Source organism: Schistocerca americana, chromosome 2 (assembly GCF_021461395.2).
Source record: "Schistocerca americana isolate TAMUIC-IGC-003095 chromosome 2, iqSchAmer2.1, whole genome shotgun sequence".
In the NCBI taxonomy this organism is placed as follows: domain Eukaryota; kingdom Metazoa; phylum Arthropoda; class Insecta; order Orthoptera; family Acrididae; genus Schistocerca; species Schistocerca americana.
The window spans coordinates 624,490,291-624,505,579 of NC_060120.1; the positions used below are offsets into that span (position 1 = coordinate 624,490,291).

The following is a 15,289-nucleotide window of genomic DNA, read 5'->3' on the forward strand; positions in this document are numbered from 1 at the left end:
TTTTTAATATGAAGGTCTAATAGCCCCACAACATGCTTAAATCTGGGTTTATGCAAAAAGGGCTAGGAATCTAGAAAGTGTTACAAAAATGTAGAATATTATGAGGCCCAGAGATGTGGGCTTTCTAAGTCTTCAACAGAACAAACATTATCCATCACTCAGCTTTGGCACCACAGAACAAGCTTTTTCTAAGCCCTTTGTAAAGAATCCTGCTGCCAGAGGGTTTCATCCAGTCCAGAACTTAAAAGATTTCAGCCTATAAGAAGTGCGAGATGTACGCAGTTAAGATATGGTTTCTGGGGGTTTTGATGGTATGTATAACTACGTACTGTTGCCAATAAAAATAATTCCATATCTCAGCTCTCTTATCAGTTTCAAAATTGTGTAACTGTACACATCAGATAATGCTGGTATTTGGTGCTCAGTGAAATCCAACAGGTTTCCCTACCTGAGTGCAAAGCCTGTCACTTCCTCATAGTGCAAAATGTTTGGCCTTTACTAAAAGTATGACTCATTTACTTTTCTTGTGCTTCACTCTTAACTAAAGATGCACAGTTGACATTGGATCCAACATCATAACCTTCTATAATGACAAATGAAATAACTCGCTGTAATTGCAAATGACAGGAATTTTTATTTTCAAAGCCAACAAATATGACTAGTGACACATTGGTTATTAATATAGTCAAATATGATTTCTAGTCAGAAACCCTGTATTACTGGGGAGGGGGGGGAATCTATTTAAGGTGAAAAATTGATGCATGTATCTGTGGTAATATTGCAGGCGAAACAAAATTAAATGATTGTATGGCATTCTGTTTGCAAGGTTGTTCAGAGATCAAGCAGTTAATTGTCTTTTTTAAAACACATGTTGTGTCTGAATGCATTTTCTAAGGATAGTCAAGGAATCAAAAGGAATCTCTCTCTCTCTCTCTCTCTCTCTCTACACTGTGAGATTCAAATACAAACAAAAAGTAGCATTTTGTTTAATTATGGATTGGGATACAACAAAATTCAATAATATTTTCAAACAGCAAGAAACACAACCTAATGTGACTGGCAACAATAAACAGATTCAATTCTGAAAGACAGGCACTGCCCAAATTCAATCACTTGTAAATGGGTTACTGCACACAAAACAGTTTTGGGTATTTGCATGATGTTTCACTGTGTACATACAACAGGAAAGTTTTTTTTATATAAAAAGGTATGAAAACTATGGATATGTTGCATGACATACAAAGTTTAGGCAACATCATATTTAATCCATAAATTGGATGAACCATACAAAATACATTTCCCAAAGATGATTTTTTTTTCTTCTTCACAATTTCATTTTAGCAGACAGACAAATATTTTATCCCCAATATAATTTTTGGCTTTTTACTTATTTTATTCTGCAGAAAATTGACTTATAGTTCAGAAGAGTATCACTGATACACTTACATAAAATATATTCACTTTATATTATATTTGTATGTATAATATATATATATATTTATTTATTTATATATTTATATGCACTCATAGAATCTGAGTAACGTCAAACATCAGTACCAAATCTGTTATTTTGCGCAGGGAACAAGTAATTGTGCATGTATCTGACAAGCACTAAATTCCCTCCGAAAATACTTTGGTTCTGTTTCAACAGCTATTTATATATATATATATATATATATATTTTACTTTTAGTAGATTAATATTATCTATGGTTTAACATTTGCTGCTTTCCAACCAATAAACACGTTACATATTTACTAAACTATTTATACACAAATAATAAATCATCTCTTAATGTAATACTTGGCTGCAAATCTGAGTGAAATAATTTAATACCTTCATAACTGCTGTTTTCGCATGTATATGTATATAAATTCTTATGCAAGTGTGTATACATATATATATATATTTCTTTGTTTCATATTATATACAAATATATGATGCACATATATATCAGCCACAATTATTATGCAGTCTTCCAACAACCACATCTATAACGGCACCAAATCTGTAGGTAACTTAATTGCACATCAATACTTTTGTGCAAAGCTCAATATGAACTATGCTGAGAAATCTTTTATTACACTGACTTAAACATACTTCTACCACACTGACTCAAACAACATTTGTGCAATGTCCTGCACATATGGAAATAAGGCAGCAAGCAAATTTACAAAATTCATACACAATTTACAATTAAATCACTGTCAAGACACATACACAACACATTTGGTTCAATATTACCCCCCTCCCAACCCAACTCACAAAAGAGGCTGTATAAAGTTTATATGATAAAAAATACATCTGCAATCCCATTAACCTTTAAATATTTTCATTGCTAATAAGTAAACTTCACTATAAACTTGTCATAATAGCAACAATATTAGCACCACAAACATTACTTGCCATCTGTGTTTACCTGAAACACATCAGAATACTTCATTAATGCAAGCCCGTCTCCAACATCACAAACATACAGGCAATTCACATTAACTGAATACATAAACAGGTGGCAAAAATTATGTCCATAGATAAAGACAGTTTCAATTAGTTTAATAAAATGCATTAGGGCCATGTCTTTTTCATCTTAATGATACGGAAGTAGATTTAACATGACAAACACAGGGAAACTTAAGGGATAATTTTTGACATTCCATAATGTTAAGTTTGTAAATTGTCTGTCTGATGTAGCACTACGATTGAAAAAAAATTCTTCTTTGTTTCAAGATACATCCAAGAGAACAATTAACTGAGAGATTATTTTACAACGCTAGACATATCTGATTCTTGGAATGCATTTCTTCCATCACAACATACATAACTACAACAAACAATGCAGTGGAGAGGTAACAATACTACCAGAAAGATACAAGATTAAATTTATACACAAATGTTAGTAGTTTATACAGGATACAAGCCACAAAGATCTATATGTAGTTTATTAACACAGTGATGAGGATAAACTATATATTTAAGAAAATATATTCTTCCATGTTTTCATGTTCAGCGAGTTATCTCAATTAGAACACAATCTAATATATAAAGGTGCTATTCTGTATTCAAAATTACACTTTTAGACACGAACTGTACACTCCCTTGTACATTACACAATATGAAGCATTTTTAACCTTTTTTTACACATAACCAGATAAAAGTTTCACAGAAAGTATTGAAATTCAGTGTTGTTGAAAGTTACTAAAAACTCAGGATCAATAATTTTAGTGCTAAGCTTCCTTACAATAAATACAAAAATTATGTTTCACGATCTTACAATCACTGTAAAAATATTTTGCTGTAATCTTCCAGGCACATTTAAAAAAAGACAATCACTCAGCCATATGACAATTGTTCACCAAAAGTTGTAACATAACTGAATGCTGATGACCAGTTTCAAATCAAAAGAATGTTACAACAAGTATTTGAAGTTACAGTGATAGCAACTTCATAACCAGTAGTACTTTACAGTAAAATAGTATCAGTCTGCCACCCTCTCTAAAATTAATCAGAAATAATATAAAATCATTGAAGAGCTTATGCAGTTTTACGGCATACCATCAGTCATTGCAGTGGCACGACTATGGTTAAACAACGTATCACTAAATATCATGCACCGTACTACTAACAGACCTAAGAAGACAATGTAACACATCACAACAGAAAATTCTGATAACTGAAGAGGAGAAGACGCCTGAAGCCAGCAGTAACGGGCAAAAGCAGCAGCATGAGGACATTGACGAAAGAAATGACACTGGTATTAGCTGAACAAATATTCACCTCAATTATAGTATAATATATACTGCACCTTAATCTGTCAAATAAATATGAAATGCACATAAGAAAACAAAAGGATTATATGTACATGTATATAGTTCGTTACTTCAATTTAAAAGTAGTTTCTCACAGTCATTCTGTCCAAGTGAGTATGCAACATACATTGTTCTGCATCCCTCTGTTTGTCATGCAAAAGCTCTGGTTGGAAAGCAGTTTTATGATATAAAAATGGTCCATGAGGAAAATAGGTGAAAATTTCTGATCACATTTTGTGGAATATGAGGAAGTAAATACAACACCAATACAACTCATTGTAATTAATGGTGCATTATTACAACCTACATCGTTCTGGATCGGTTAGATTCAAGTATGGTCTTTGCTCCAATGAATTGCTTGTTGCATTATCACAGCAACTAACACTGAGAAGAATCCAAATCCACACAATATTATCATTGCCCACTGCTGATCTGTTAGAGCCTTTCTCTCAGACACCTAGAAAAACAAGTAATGACAATTAATTATACATTATTATAATAATATGACTTACTTTTAAAAATTCAGTAATATGACTTACTTTTAAAAATTCTCTCTAGTCACTTTGGTAAGTATGCTCTGATAAAGAATACAAGTTATATTGCTAAGCTTTATCACTAATAATGTATTTATGAATCTACTTGCTGTTCAGTACACCTTCTATAAACAAATTTTTGTCATTCCAGATACAATTGCTTTATTTCCTTTAGGACTTCCATTTCAAATTAATATACCTTAACACCATTTGTGGAGATTGTTTCCAAAAAGTACCAAATCCAAAACAGAGATGACAGCCCCTACCTAACGGCTTGGTGGATCTAACATGTAAATATTTCCTTGCAAATAGTACCAAATCTCTTATGCATAGGTCATCAAATCCCACTTTTTAAACCAAAACATACCAAATCCCTTCCAACTTTCATAGCAAGAAGTACCAAATTCTCTTGCAATGGTCTGGCTGGGTGCTGTGACATCACAAACGCAGTGGGCCAATATAGAGAGTGTGCAATCAAGTGATTACAGTTTGAGTAATGGCTGCCTTCAGTTTGTTTGTGTTATTTCATATAATATTCTTGTGTTTTCTGTTGTGTTTGTTTATTGTGAACACTTAAAATGAATTCTGATATCTTATGAATATGGGGATGTGCCTGAATTTACAGAAAAGCCAAGGAAATTAAAAGATCTCTAAATATGCGAAAGTGGAGTGTTTTAAAATATGAAATATTATGCTGCTGCAAGTGCAAAAGCTCAAATCACATGTAAACACAATGATAATTATTGCAAAGCATTATGCTTATCAGAAGATAACATGAAAGCTGAAAATAACAGATACTGGAACAATACATATGCTGAGAGATGGAGAAACATTATAATGGGGGTATATTGATCTGAATTATCCAAAAGAAAAAGGCCCAATTAAGGTACGAAAGAATGCCAGCAAAAATAAAACTATAAGCTGAAGCATACCAACTGTTCTTCAGGGGAAGGTTCTTGTTTATAGATCTACATTCCTAAGCATTTTTAATGTTGGGAGAAGGAAATATGAGCATGCAGCTGATGAGAAATGGAGCAGTAGTTTCTGAAACAAATGGTGGTGCAAGGTCTGGTTGTGATATGAAGAAACTACATGCTGAAATTACAGCTCACATAACAAGGTTTAAACACAGAGAACAGAATTTGGGGAGGGGGGGGGGGGGGGGGAGCCCAAATTCAATGTAATCTACTTACGCAATGTATTAGAAGGCGTGCAATAATGGAGGGAAAAATATGGTAGAGGGAGACCAAGAGATGAATACACTAAGTAGATTCAGAAGGATGTAGGTTACAGTAGTTATTCAGGGATGAAGAGGCTTGCAGAGGATAGAGTAGCATGGAGTGCTGCATCAAATCAGTCTCTGGACTGAAGACCACAACAACGTCATCTGCAATTGACTTTGAATTGAGCCAGATCCCTTTTTACAAAAGTGTGGTATCATAATCATTAGTTATGGTGACTGATGTTTTGAACCAAATATCAGTAATACTAGGAAAATTGGGTTCCTATATGTATAATCACTATTAATATAGGATCTCTTAACAACTCAAACAAAATAATTTTGTATAAATTTAACTAAATCCCATTCTACGTCAGCAGAGAATTAATGTTCGACTGCTAAACATTTCCTCTAAAGTCATTTGCAATGAAAGTCATAAAATTTGTACACTTTTAAAGTACTTTTTATGACAAAAAGTACCAATTAATGTCCTAATAAATTTACAATATAATGTAGCATACATTAAATTTTTCTCAAAAACATATTAGTGCATCCCAGACAAACTGTATACAAACTATAGTTTTCAAATGAGTATTATTGTGACTACAGGGAATTTTTCTGATCTACTCAAAAATTTGCTCTGTTGGATGTGGTATCTTCTGGTAACAAGTTCCACATATAGGCCATCAAGGACCCATCCAAATAGTAATATTATGTCTTCGATTATATGATTGTTATATTGTAAAGCTAATGAAATTTACCACAATGTGATGTAACAAGGCCCACTCCTGAAGAAGATATTTTTATAAATATCAAATCCTAGGTCAGGGGCTACATAAACCTTTTGTTTGCAACTGTTTGGTTGATTTTTTCAGACTCTTCAAATTTATACACATGTTGAATCGCAGCCATGTTTAAGATTTTGTAAAGGAATAACAGAACTAGTCATCTGCAAAGATAATCTTGCAGAACTTCCCCATGATGTACTCAACTGTTCTGTCAGCCTCTGGAAAGTTTACAGTCTTACCATAATAGATTTTAAGAGACACTACTATTCCAGGGTGGCCACAAAGAGTAAAGTTGGTAATGATGTTCCCTGATTTTGAAATTGTATGCATATTATAAAGACAAAGTTTTAAATGTTTTCAACTTTCAATAATTAAATCTGCTACAAAATTCACAACAATTAAAAATATATGTTTAACTATGTTTATTTAAAGTTTATTTTTTATTACAGTACTTATAAAATGTACATAATTTAAAATGAGCTACACACATATAAGCTAATGACTCTTAGTATGAACTAGTACAAATTAAAATTCTAATACTTGATAGATCAGCTTATGAAGATTTTTACATTGCTCATCAATAACTTGAATCTTATCTAACAGTTTGGCTTTCATTTTTTTACCTCAAATGTTTTTTTTCCATTTGCTACATGTTTGCTTTTCAAATCTTCTGTCTCAGTTATTGCAGCTTCCTTTTTCTGATGTTCAGTTTCTTCTGACAATGCTGAATGCAAGCTCCAGGAATAATGAATTAAAGATTTTGGAACATCAAGAATTACAACATCTCCATTTGTTTCATTTAGGACGGAGTCACATATTAATCACTGAGCAATTAAAGTTTCATTTCTCATATTCGAAACAGCATTCAGAAATGACTGTAAAACCTCTTTCAATACTAGCACTGCCACAAGATAAAATCATATCTATCTTTAAAAGTTTTACTAATGATTATGGATTGGTGTGCATAAGAATAAATTCATTCCGAACACGATCTATGATCTAGGCATTTGTAGGCCAGTGAATTATTTTTTAAAAGTAGTTGTGCTGAAGGTTGAGAACATAAATTGTTGAAATCTTGCGTAATTTCATCAGCCGCATACCACTTATCCAATTATTTCCATTCAAAATAGTGAGTAGAATTTTCAGTCTCAAGAGTGATGATGCCAACAAATTTTTCTATAAAAGGTACGAAAGCAGTTGCAGGATCTTTTCTTAGTCGTAAAAATCATAAGGTTGGTGACTTTTCTACTACTTTTTAATTCTTTGATTAACTTTGTTAGTATCAAATCTTCGTCTGTACCTGATAAGGAATCAACAGAGTTCGGTACATCTGGTTTGATAAATCTTCACATTATATTTTAAACAACTGTCACTAAAGAGCTGTGCAGAAACGGTAGTAATGGTTGTGACTTGGCTGCTGATGACAAATAATTGGAATTTTGCTGGCAGAAAAGGATCTGAAACAGCCCTGTTGCAATTATGTAGATGGTGCAAGTCAGTTCTTTTTTATCATGCTGTAATCTCTCCGCCATTTTTTTAATAATTCCAAATAATTTCAACAGCATAAGCAGCAGCACTTCCATTTTCTACCGAATGGATTGCACAAAATTTCTCAGGATAAAGTTTTGATCCTGAATACTCTGTTACTTAAGCACGACAAGTCAGTACATCTTTAAACATATGATAATTTACCTAAAAAAATTAAACAATATTCCAGTTCCACATTTAAATGCACCATGTGAGATATGAAGACTGCAACTGCCCGTATTAAGTATCACTGGATCATTGACTTCTTTAGTAGACTGCAACTCGATTTCAGATCTTTGAAAATTTTATGATTAACATTTGGTCCATCTATTCAGATTTGTAAAATTTCTTAAGGCATTTTCCTGAGTCACAGAGGAAGATGATAAGCTCTTGTATGATGAAGAAAAGTAGATTTTCATTTCTTTCATTGCTCCAAAATCTGACATTTACATCCATTTGATTTCTTGACAAACTTTACTAAGTGACTCATCAAATCCTATAACAAAATGATTATAAGTTGTAATAGATTCCCTCAATCTATTTTTATAACAGAGCAATTCCATACAGAAATTAGTACACAATTTTATTTCGCTGCAGTTCCACTCTTCTGGCTATTTCACTGTTGTTGAACATTTTTTAAAATAACAATACGTCACTTCCAGTTGAGTGCACTAACTTTTAAGTCATCAGTACCTGAGTATACTAACAGTATTTTGTAAGTTCAGAATTTGTGGTTCACTTTTTGATCTGGCACTGATTGATAAATGGTTAATTTTTCTGACAAATCATTTTTCATTGTCTCATTAGTGATATGTTGACTGCGAGTTAAAAAACTTTGAAGAGGAGGAGTGATACTTTTGTAGATTTTAACTTTGGTAGTATGTTTTAATTCTTCAGCATGATTCTTGACAGCTGTTATAACCATATTACTTAAAGAAAATGTACATTGCAATGCTTGCATTTTGCGCTCTTTTCTAACTTCTTCTATCCAAAACTTCAAATCCGGATCAGTCAACCAATAGCTTTGAAAGTGTGCTTTTATGCTCAGTGCAATACCATGTAATTAATATATTATATTATTTGATATTTTTACTTTTACAGTATTTACCTGACAATATAAACCATGAAAACACATGAAAATAATAAAGATTTTCAAAAGTGCATTATAGATACGGTCCTTCTCAGAAATTTTACATATTTGTAACATAAAATACGAAAGTAAACTACCAGGTCTATACAGTCCAGAAGCCTCACAGCAGCTTGTAAATGTACAGCATGTACTAAAATTTTGAATCCTGAACCAATGTACTGTGCATAAAAAATAAAGCAGGGACCTGTATTAGTTGGAGAACTCTGCTATACATGAATAGTACACTCCATGACTCAAAGTTTCCAGAGTCTATACCACAGGACAACAAGCTTAGTAATTTTTCATCTGTAGTCAACAGATGGTATGCATGTTACATTGTGAAGATCATGCTGGCACAAAAAAAAAACCCTCCATGCAGTTTTTTTTTTCCTTTATTAAAAAAAGGGGGGGGGGGGGGGTCACAAGAAAATTATTTCCTGGTTGCATGAAATTCTGATAATTCTGTTTCCTTGGTTTTGTGGCCACCTTGTATTCAGAAGCAGGAGCAGCAGCAGCAGCAAGGATTACATCACCTAATGTACTTTACCCATAAAGACTCCACAATACATGGATTTGTCTTAGCAAAAATAGTAGCCAAAGTGTTGCTTTAACCACACTGAAGCCAGTTTTACTGGGTGACTTTTTACTACTACTACTACTACTACTACTACTACTACTACTACTACTACTACTACTACTTCAGCCCAAATATTAGAGCAGGATCGTACAAAACGAGTGTCTGTCTGCAGGCAGTGAGGTACCTAAAGGCACAGGTGGGCAATCAGCTGATGCACTAGTAATCAGAAAACTGGGACATGACCTACACAACCGTACTGCCCTGGCACAGAGACTGCTGGCAGAGGTCTACAAGTTGTTGGTGAATGTGCAGAACACGTGCAATAGGGCTGTCTGGTGGGTAGCTGTCCGGTGGGTAACCTAGCCTACCTACCTGCACCTGCCCATGGGCAAGCTGGGGGCATCTCAGGATGCTTTTGCCTCACATGGCAGCATCAGAACTCCCTGTACTGAAAGTTAATGTCAGTGACTTTTTTGTAAAACTACATGAGTAACACTTGCAAATATATGGACTTAAAAAAACGACTCTTCATAGGCTGCCTACCTAAGTGCAGGAGACTCAGTCACTATGGACAGTTGTGCAGGATAAATGTCCTATGCGCAGATATTAAACATATAGCTAAGGACAGTTATATCAAAAAAGGAAAGATTGTTCAAAAATTAACATTTTTCAAGCAATGCAAAGAAACTGAAGATTATCCTGCAAATTTTAATCTCATTCTCTTCAATCTTTCAGACACTTACAATACATAACTAGGAGACATCTTTAAATACCTGTAAAGATGAAGACTTTGGCATCTGGGAAGCTACAGGTTCAGGCGCAACTGTTGAAAATGTCCCAGGGGGTGAATATGGCCCTGGAAGATCTCCTGAATTTGCCTGCCTCACTGGACAAACTCTTACACAGTAATCTGTACCAGGCTCAAGGTCATTCAGCTGCAATTTTGTTTCTGGTCCTCGATAAACCTACAAATTTTACATATAACATGACTTGAATATATTCATGTCAAATGTTTTATATGTTAATACAGTTTTTCTTGGCAACTACAACTGCAAAATGAGTTAACTGACACCAATAATACTATGAGCTATAATTTGTTCAAACTGGTAAACATTATGGGAAAAGTATATACCGCCTGAGCAGTTTCTCAGCTCAACTAAATGTTTCAATGCAAATGAGATTTCACAACCTCTCCTGTCTCAATTTTAAGTAAATTTCATGCATAGCTATCTTAAATTGTGAATTTATTTAAATTTTATAGCTTTTACAAAGACAATATTTAGAATTTTGATTCACTTCCTAACAGTTGTTTTATGTACATCCCTTTTGTCTAACCATATCAATATTTACACATTATAAGTACATATTATGCAATATGTTGTCAAAAGCAAATATGTGAAGCCAGTACCTCAGTCTTTAATCTAAAACACACAACAAAATGTTGCCAGACAATTTAAAAATAGATATCCATTTAGTGTTTATTCAGTACTATTTCATCTGAATAGTTCACCATCCATCTGCATTTGTTTTTGCCATTAGTAGCGGTACGAAACTATCATTCACAGAAAATAAATGCCTAACCAAAGTGCAAATTTTAAATTTAATGCATAAAGCAAACAGTTCTTCTAAAATTTTTCTCTCATTATGCTTTTAATTCTGTATCTTTTTACTTTTGTTAATTCTCTAATTGTGAATTCTTTGAGTAGAATGCTGCTCTAATATCCTGTAATTGTGACTCATCTTCAGTTTGTAATGGCGGACAACTATTTCAGCATAGCCAAGGGACATAAACCCTATTCCTACCTCAGCAGTTAAAGTTTTTATGTTCACAAGCTTTGCAGATGCTGAAATACATGATTTTATTTAATTTTATATTTCATTATTAATTATTCATTAACATGGAGTATGGCCAGCTATCAACGGTAGGTATATGATAAGGTCAAATACCATTCAGCTGTTGAAAAAATTAAAAAACATAACAATGATCACAAACAATGGGCCATAGAGAAGCACTATTACAACAGCCTGATTTGTAGTAATTCTTTCCAAGCAGCAGTGCTGTGTAGATGTGGACAACATTTGTGCTAGTACAGAGACATTGTAATATCATTAATATTTGAAGAGAGCACAACAAAATTGGCCTGCAATAAAATTTTTGTGCATCTGTTTTTGGAACAGGATTGCAGTAGAAGTATTTCTTACTGGTACATTGTGGCATACAATAAATGGGGCTTTATTTTGAATCTCTAAGGGGGGCTGGATGATAAACAAATTAACAAAATAATGTTTGTGACCTTAAATATTAGCATTCTTATATTAGATCAATACAATCAAAGTAACTATGTAACTGTATAATGTAGGACAGTATGACAACAATCATGTTTCAAAAAGGACAACATTAAGTTAAAATATCTATTCAGTTCTGCCTGTTTTGTAATCTACTTGCCCATTGTGCAATGCAGTGGCAAGAGAAAAGGTCTTCTGATCAGGAGGCTAAGGGTTTTCAAAACAAAACCACACTGGGTGTAATACAAAAGTAGGTCTAATAATCAGTAAGACAATAGGAATGCTTGTGATCTACTATGACCATATAAAAGAAGCATGATCATAGCCAAAAGGGGCATAAACCCTATTCCTACTTCTGCAGTAAAAGTTACCATGCCCACTAGCTTTGTAGATGCTGAAGAGATTGAAAGCATATACGATGAGATACAGAAAATTATTCAGATCATCGCTGGAGATGAAAACTTAACTGTGACAGGGGATTGGTGTATAACTATAGGAAAAGGAAGTGAAGGGAAGAATAAGAAAATATGGACCAGGAGGGTAGGGGGAATCACAATTTAATAACTTCTGAAATGTGGTTTGAGAGCCATTGTAGAATTTTGTAGAAGTGGAAGAGACATTGACACACAGAAATTTTTCAGACAGGTTAATATACTGATGAGACAGGGATTTTGAAATGAGATTTTTAAATGCAAAACATTTTCAGGTGAAGATGTAGGTCCCACCCAGAATTAATCATTATGAACTGCAGATTAAAACTTAAGAAATTGCATGAAAGAAGGGAATTAAGGAGAAGGGGCCTGAATAAATTGAAAATGCTGAGTGTTTTCAAGGGAGCATTAGCCAACAACTGGCAAACCTAAAAAACGAGAACAACAACAGAAGGCAACCGAGTACTTTTGAGAAAGAAAAATATTGGCTGCAATAGACAATCATACAGCCAAAAAGACTATGCCCAGTAGAGCTCCTCGAAGGACACGAGATATATAATTTAATACCTGAAAGACGAAAATATAAAAATAAAGCTGGCAAAAGGGAATCCAGTAGTTTAAAAATGAGACTGACAGAAAATATAAAATTGCAAAGTAGAGAAGACATGAAAAGTTGGAAAAGCATGCATGACTGGTCAACAGAGATGTCACTTACTGAAAACTTGAAGAAATATTCAGGTAAAAAAGAAGCAGCTGTATGATATCATGAACTGAGATAGCATTTCAGTATTAAGCAAAGAAGGGAATGCTGGAAGGCAGAAGGATTGTATAGAATGGCTTCACAAGGGAAATTAAAAAGACAATATTATAGAAAACTGCAAGGATAATTTGACAGAGCACTGAAAGTTCTAAGTCCACACAAGCCACAAAGAGTAGATGAGATTCCCCATAGAATTATTATGATCCTTGGGAGAACATACCATGGCAAAATTATTCCACCTAGTATGCAGGATATACCCGACTGACAAGATAGCCTCAGACAGGCAGACCTGAAAAGAATGAATATTACTGAATCACCTGTTTTAATAAATCACTAATGACCCACCCCTGATTTGTACAGGTAGAACTAAGTATCAACTAGCAGACAACTTCTTTGGCATGGCGGTAATTTTGTTTTCTGGCCACTGCACAGAGATATGATTAAAGTTCAGGGAACAATGTTAGGTAACTGAATATCAGTTTCATTATAACAAACAAATGCTCTCAGGAGGTATGAATGTTGAGAGGTCCAAATCTAACTGGCATCTAGTCCCTCCCAAGGGCGCCTTATCGAAGGCACCTTCAGTGATAGGCAGGAGGGTTTGCACACACTGATGAAGTCAAGGGCTGTGCCGGCGGTAGCATATATAGCCCCACCCAAGCTGGAGTTGTCTTGACAGAGGAGCCAGACAAGGTGTGTCCCACAATATAGGACAGGGAGGGCTCAAAAGGTGTAGGGAAGCCACCCTTCCTTGGAGAGTAAACCCTAAAAAGATCCATGTTCTCTAGGGTGGGAGTTGGGCACGGTGTCAGTAACCTCGCACAATAAAAACGTGATACTGAGGACCCACAAGGGCCTCAGATAATAGATGGGATACACAGAACACGATTTTGGCAGAGAAAAAGGAAGAAAGATTTGGCAATAGTATCTTGGCATATACGAACAATATTGAAACCTGAAAAAAATGAAAGAAATAACTGAAGAGCTTACAAAGTTTAAGTACAATATTGTGGCATTACAAGAAGTGAGGTGGCAAGGGCAAGGGCAGATAGATATGCCTCAGTATTCCGTACTGTACAGCAGACCAGAACGAACACACAAATTTGCAATAGGATTTATAACAACAAAAGAGCTTAGGAAAAGTCTTTTGGAATTTGAATCTATCAACAGAAGACTCAGCAGACTGAGAATAAAAGAGAACTGCAGGAATATAACAACAACAACAGCACATACACCAACAGGGGTTGCAGAAGAGGATCAGAAGAAGGAATAAAAGAACAGTTTTGATGAAAACCTTGAAAATACATGTAGTAAAGTACAAAACTATGATCTACTGCCAATTTTGGATGACTTTAACACACAGGTTTGGGGAAATGAGAGTGGAAGAGTACCAAGGAGATACACATTACATGAAGAAAGTATTGAGGATGGAGACACATTAGTTTGCTGCTAGAAATAATTTACTCTCAAAAGTACATGTTTTCTACACAAAAGAATATATCTTGGAACATGGAAATCAAGTGTAAATGGAGTAGTTAACCCAATAGATCATGTGTAGTGAACTATGATATGCTACACCAGTCATAGATGTACGGATCTGTAGGGGGTCCAAAGTGTGATTCAGACCACTATGCTATAAAAGTCTTAGTGAGAGAGAAGCTGGCGGTTACGCATAAAACTGGAATGGGAAAAAAGGCAATTTGAAAAAAAAAAAAAAAAAAAAAAAAAAAAAAAAAAAAAAAAAAAAAAAAAAAATGAATGATACTGGAAATGTAAAAGCATATGAAATAAAAATTAAAGATGTCCTGCAGCCAGCAAGAAAATAATGAGACATCCAGATAGACAGGGCAGGTCCAGAAAGAGATGAAAGAGGTAGCAGAGAGAGAGAGAGAGAGAGAGAGAGAGAGAGAGAGAGAGAGAAGAAGAAGAAATGTGGGCATGTGTAAGTAACTAAGGTCTAATGCTGATAGAATATGTATGAAAAGCGAATGGCTGAAAGCAAAATTTCAAGAGACAGAAGAACTAAAGGAATACAATGAAACAAACTTCTCTCATGCAATAGGAAAGAGAAAAAATGCAGAGAAAACGAATGCAAAAATAGAAATGGCAAGACAATCAGAGGTAAACAAAAAATATTGCAGAGATTGGCAGAATATTTTGAAGATATGCTCAATACCAACTCAAACCGGGTCTCAAGACATCTACAATAACAGTAAAAGAACATAAGAGGTAA

At 34.2% G+C, this 15,289-nt stretch overlaps 1 protein-coding gene across 3 annotated transcripts in view; it reads right to left on the bottom strand.

Moving 5' to 3' along the window:
• Positions 1-970: 970 nt before the first annotated feature.
• Positions 971-15,289, bottom strand: part of LOC124596396 (fibronectin type-III domain-containing protein 3A) — a 325,095-nt gene continuing 310,776 nt past the window's right edge. For all 3 annotated transcript variants that reach the window (XM_047135521.1, XM_047135522.1, XM_047135523.1), the window contains 2 exons: positions 10,353-10,544; positions 971-4,263 (listed from right to left, as the gene is read on the bottom strand). In XM_047135521.1, coding sequence (XP_046991477.1) covers positions 4,135-4,263; positions 10,353-10,544 — 321 coding nt within the window. In that variant the 3' untranslated portion in view covers positions 971-4,134. The remainder of the gene's footprint in view (positions 4,264-10,352; positions 10,545-15,289) is intronic.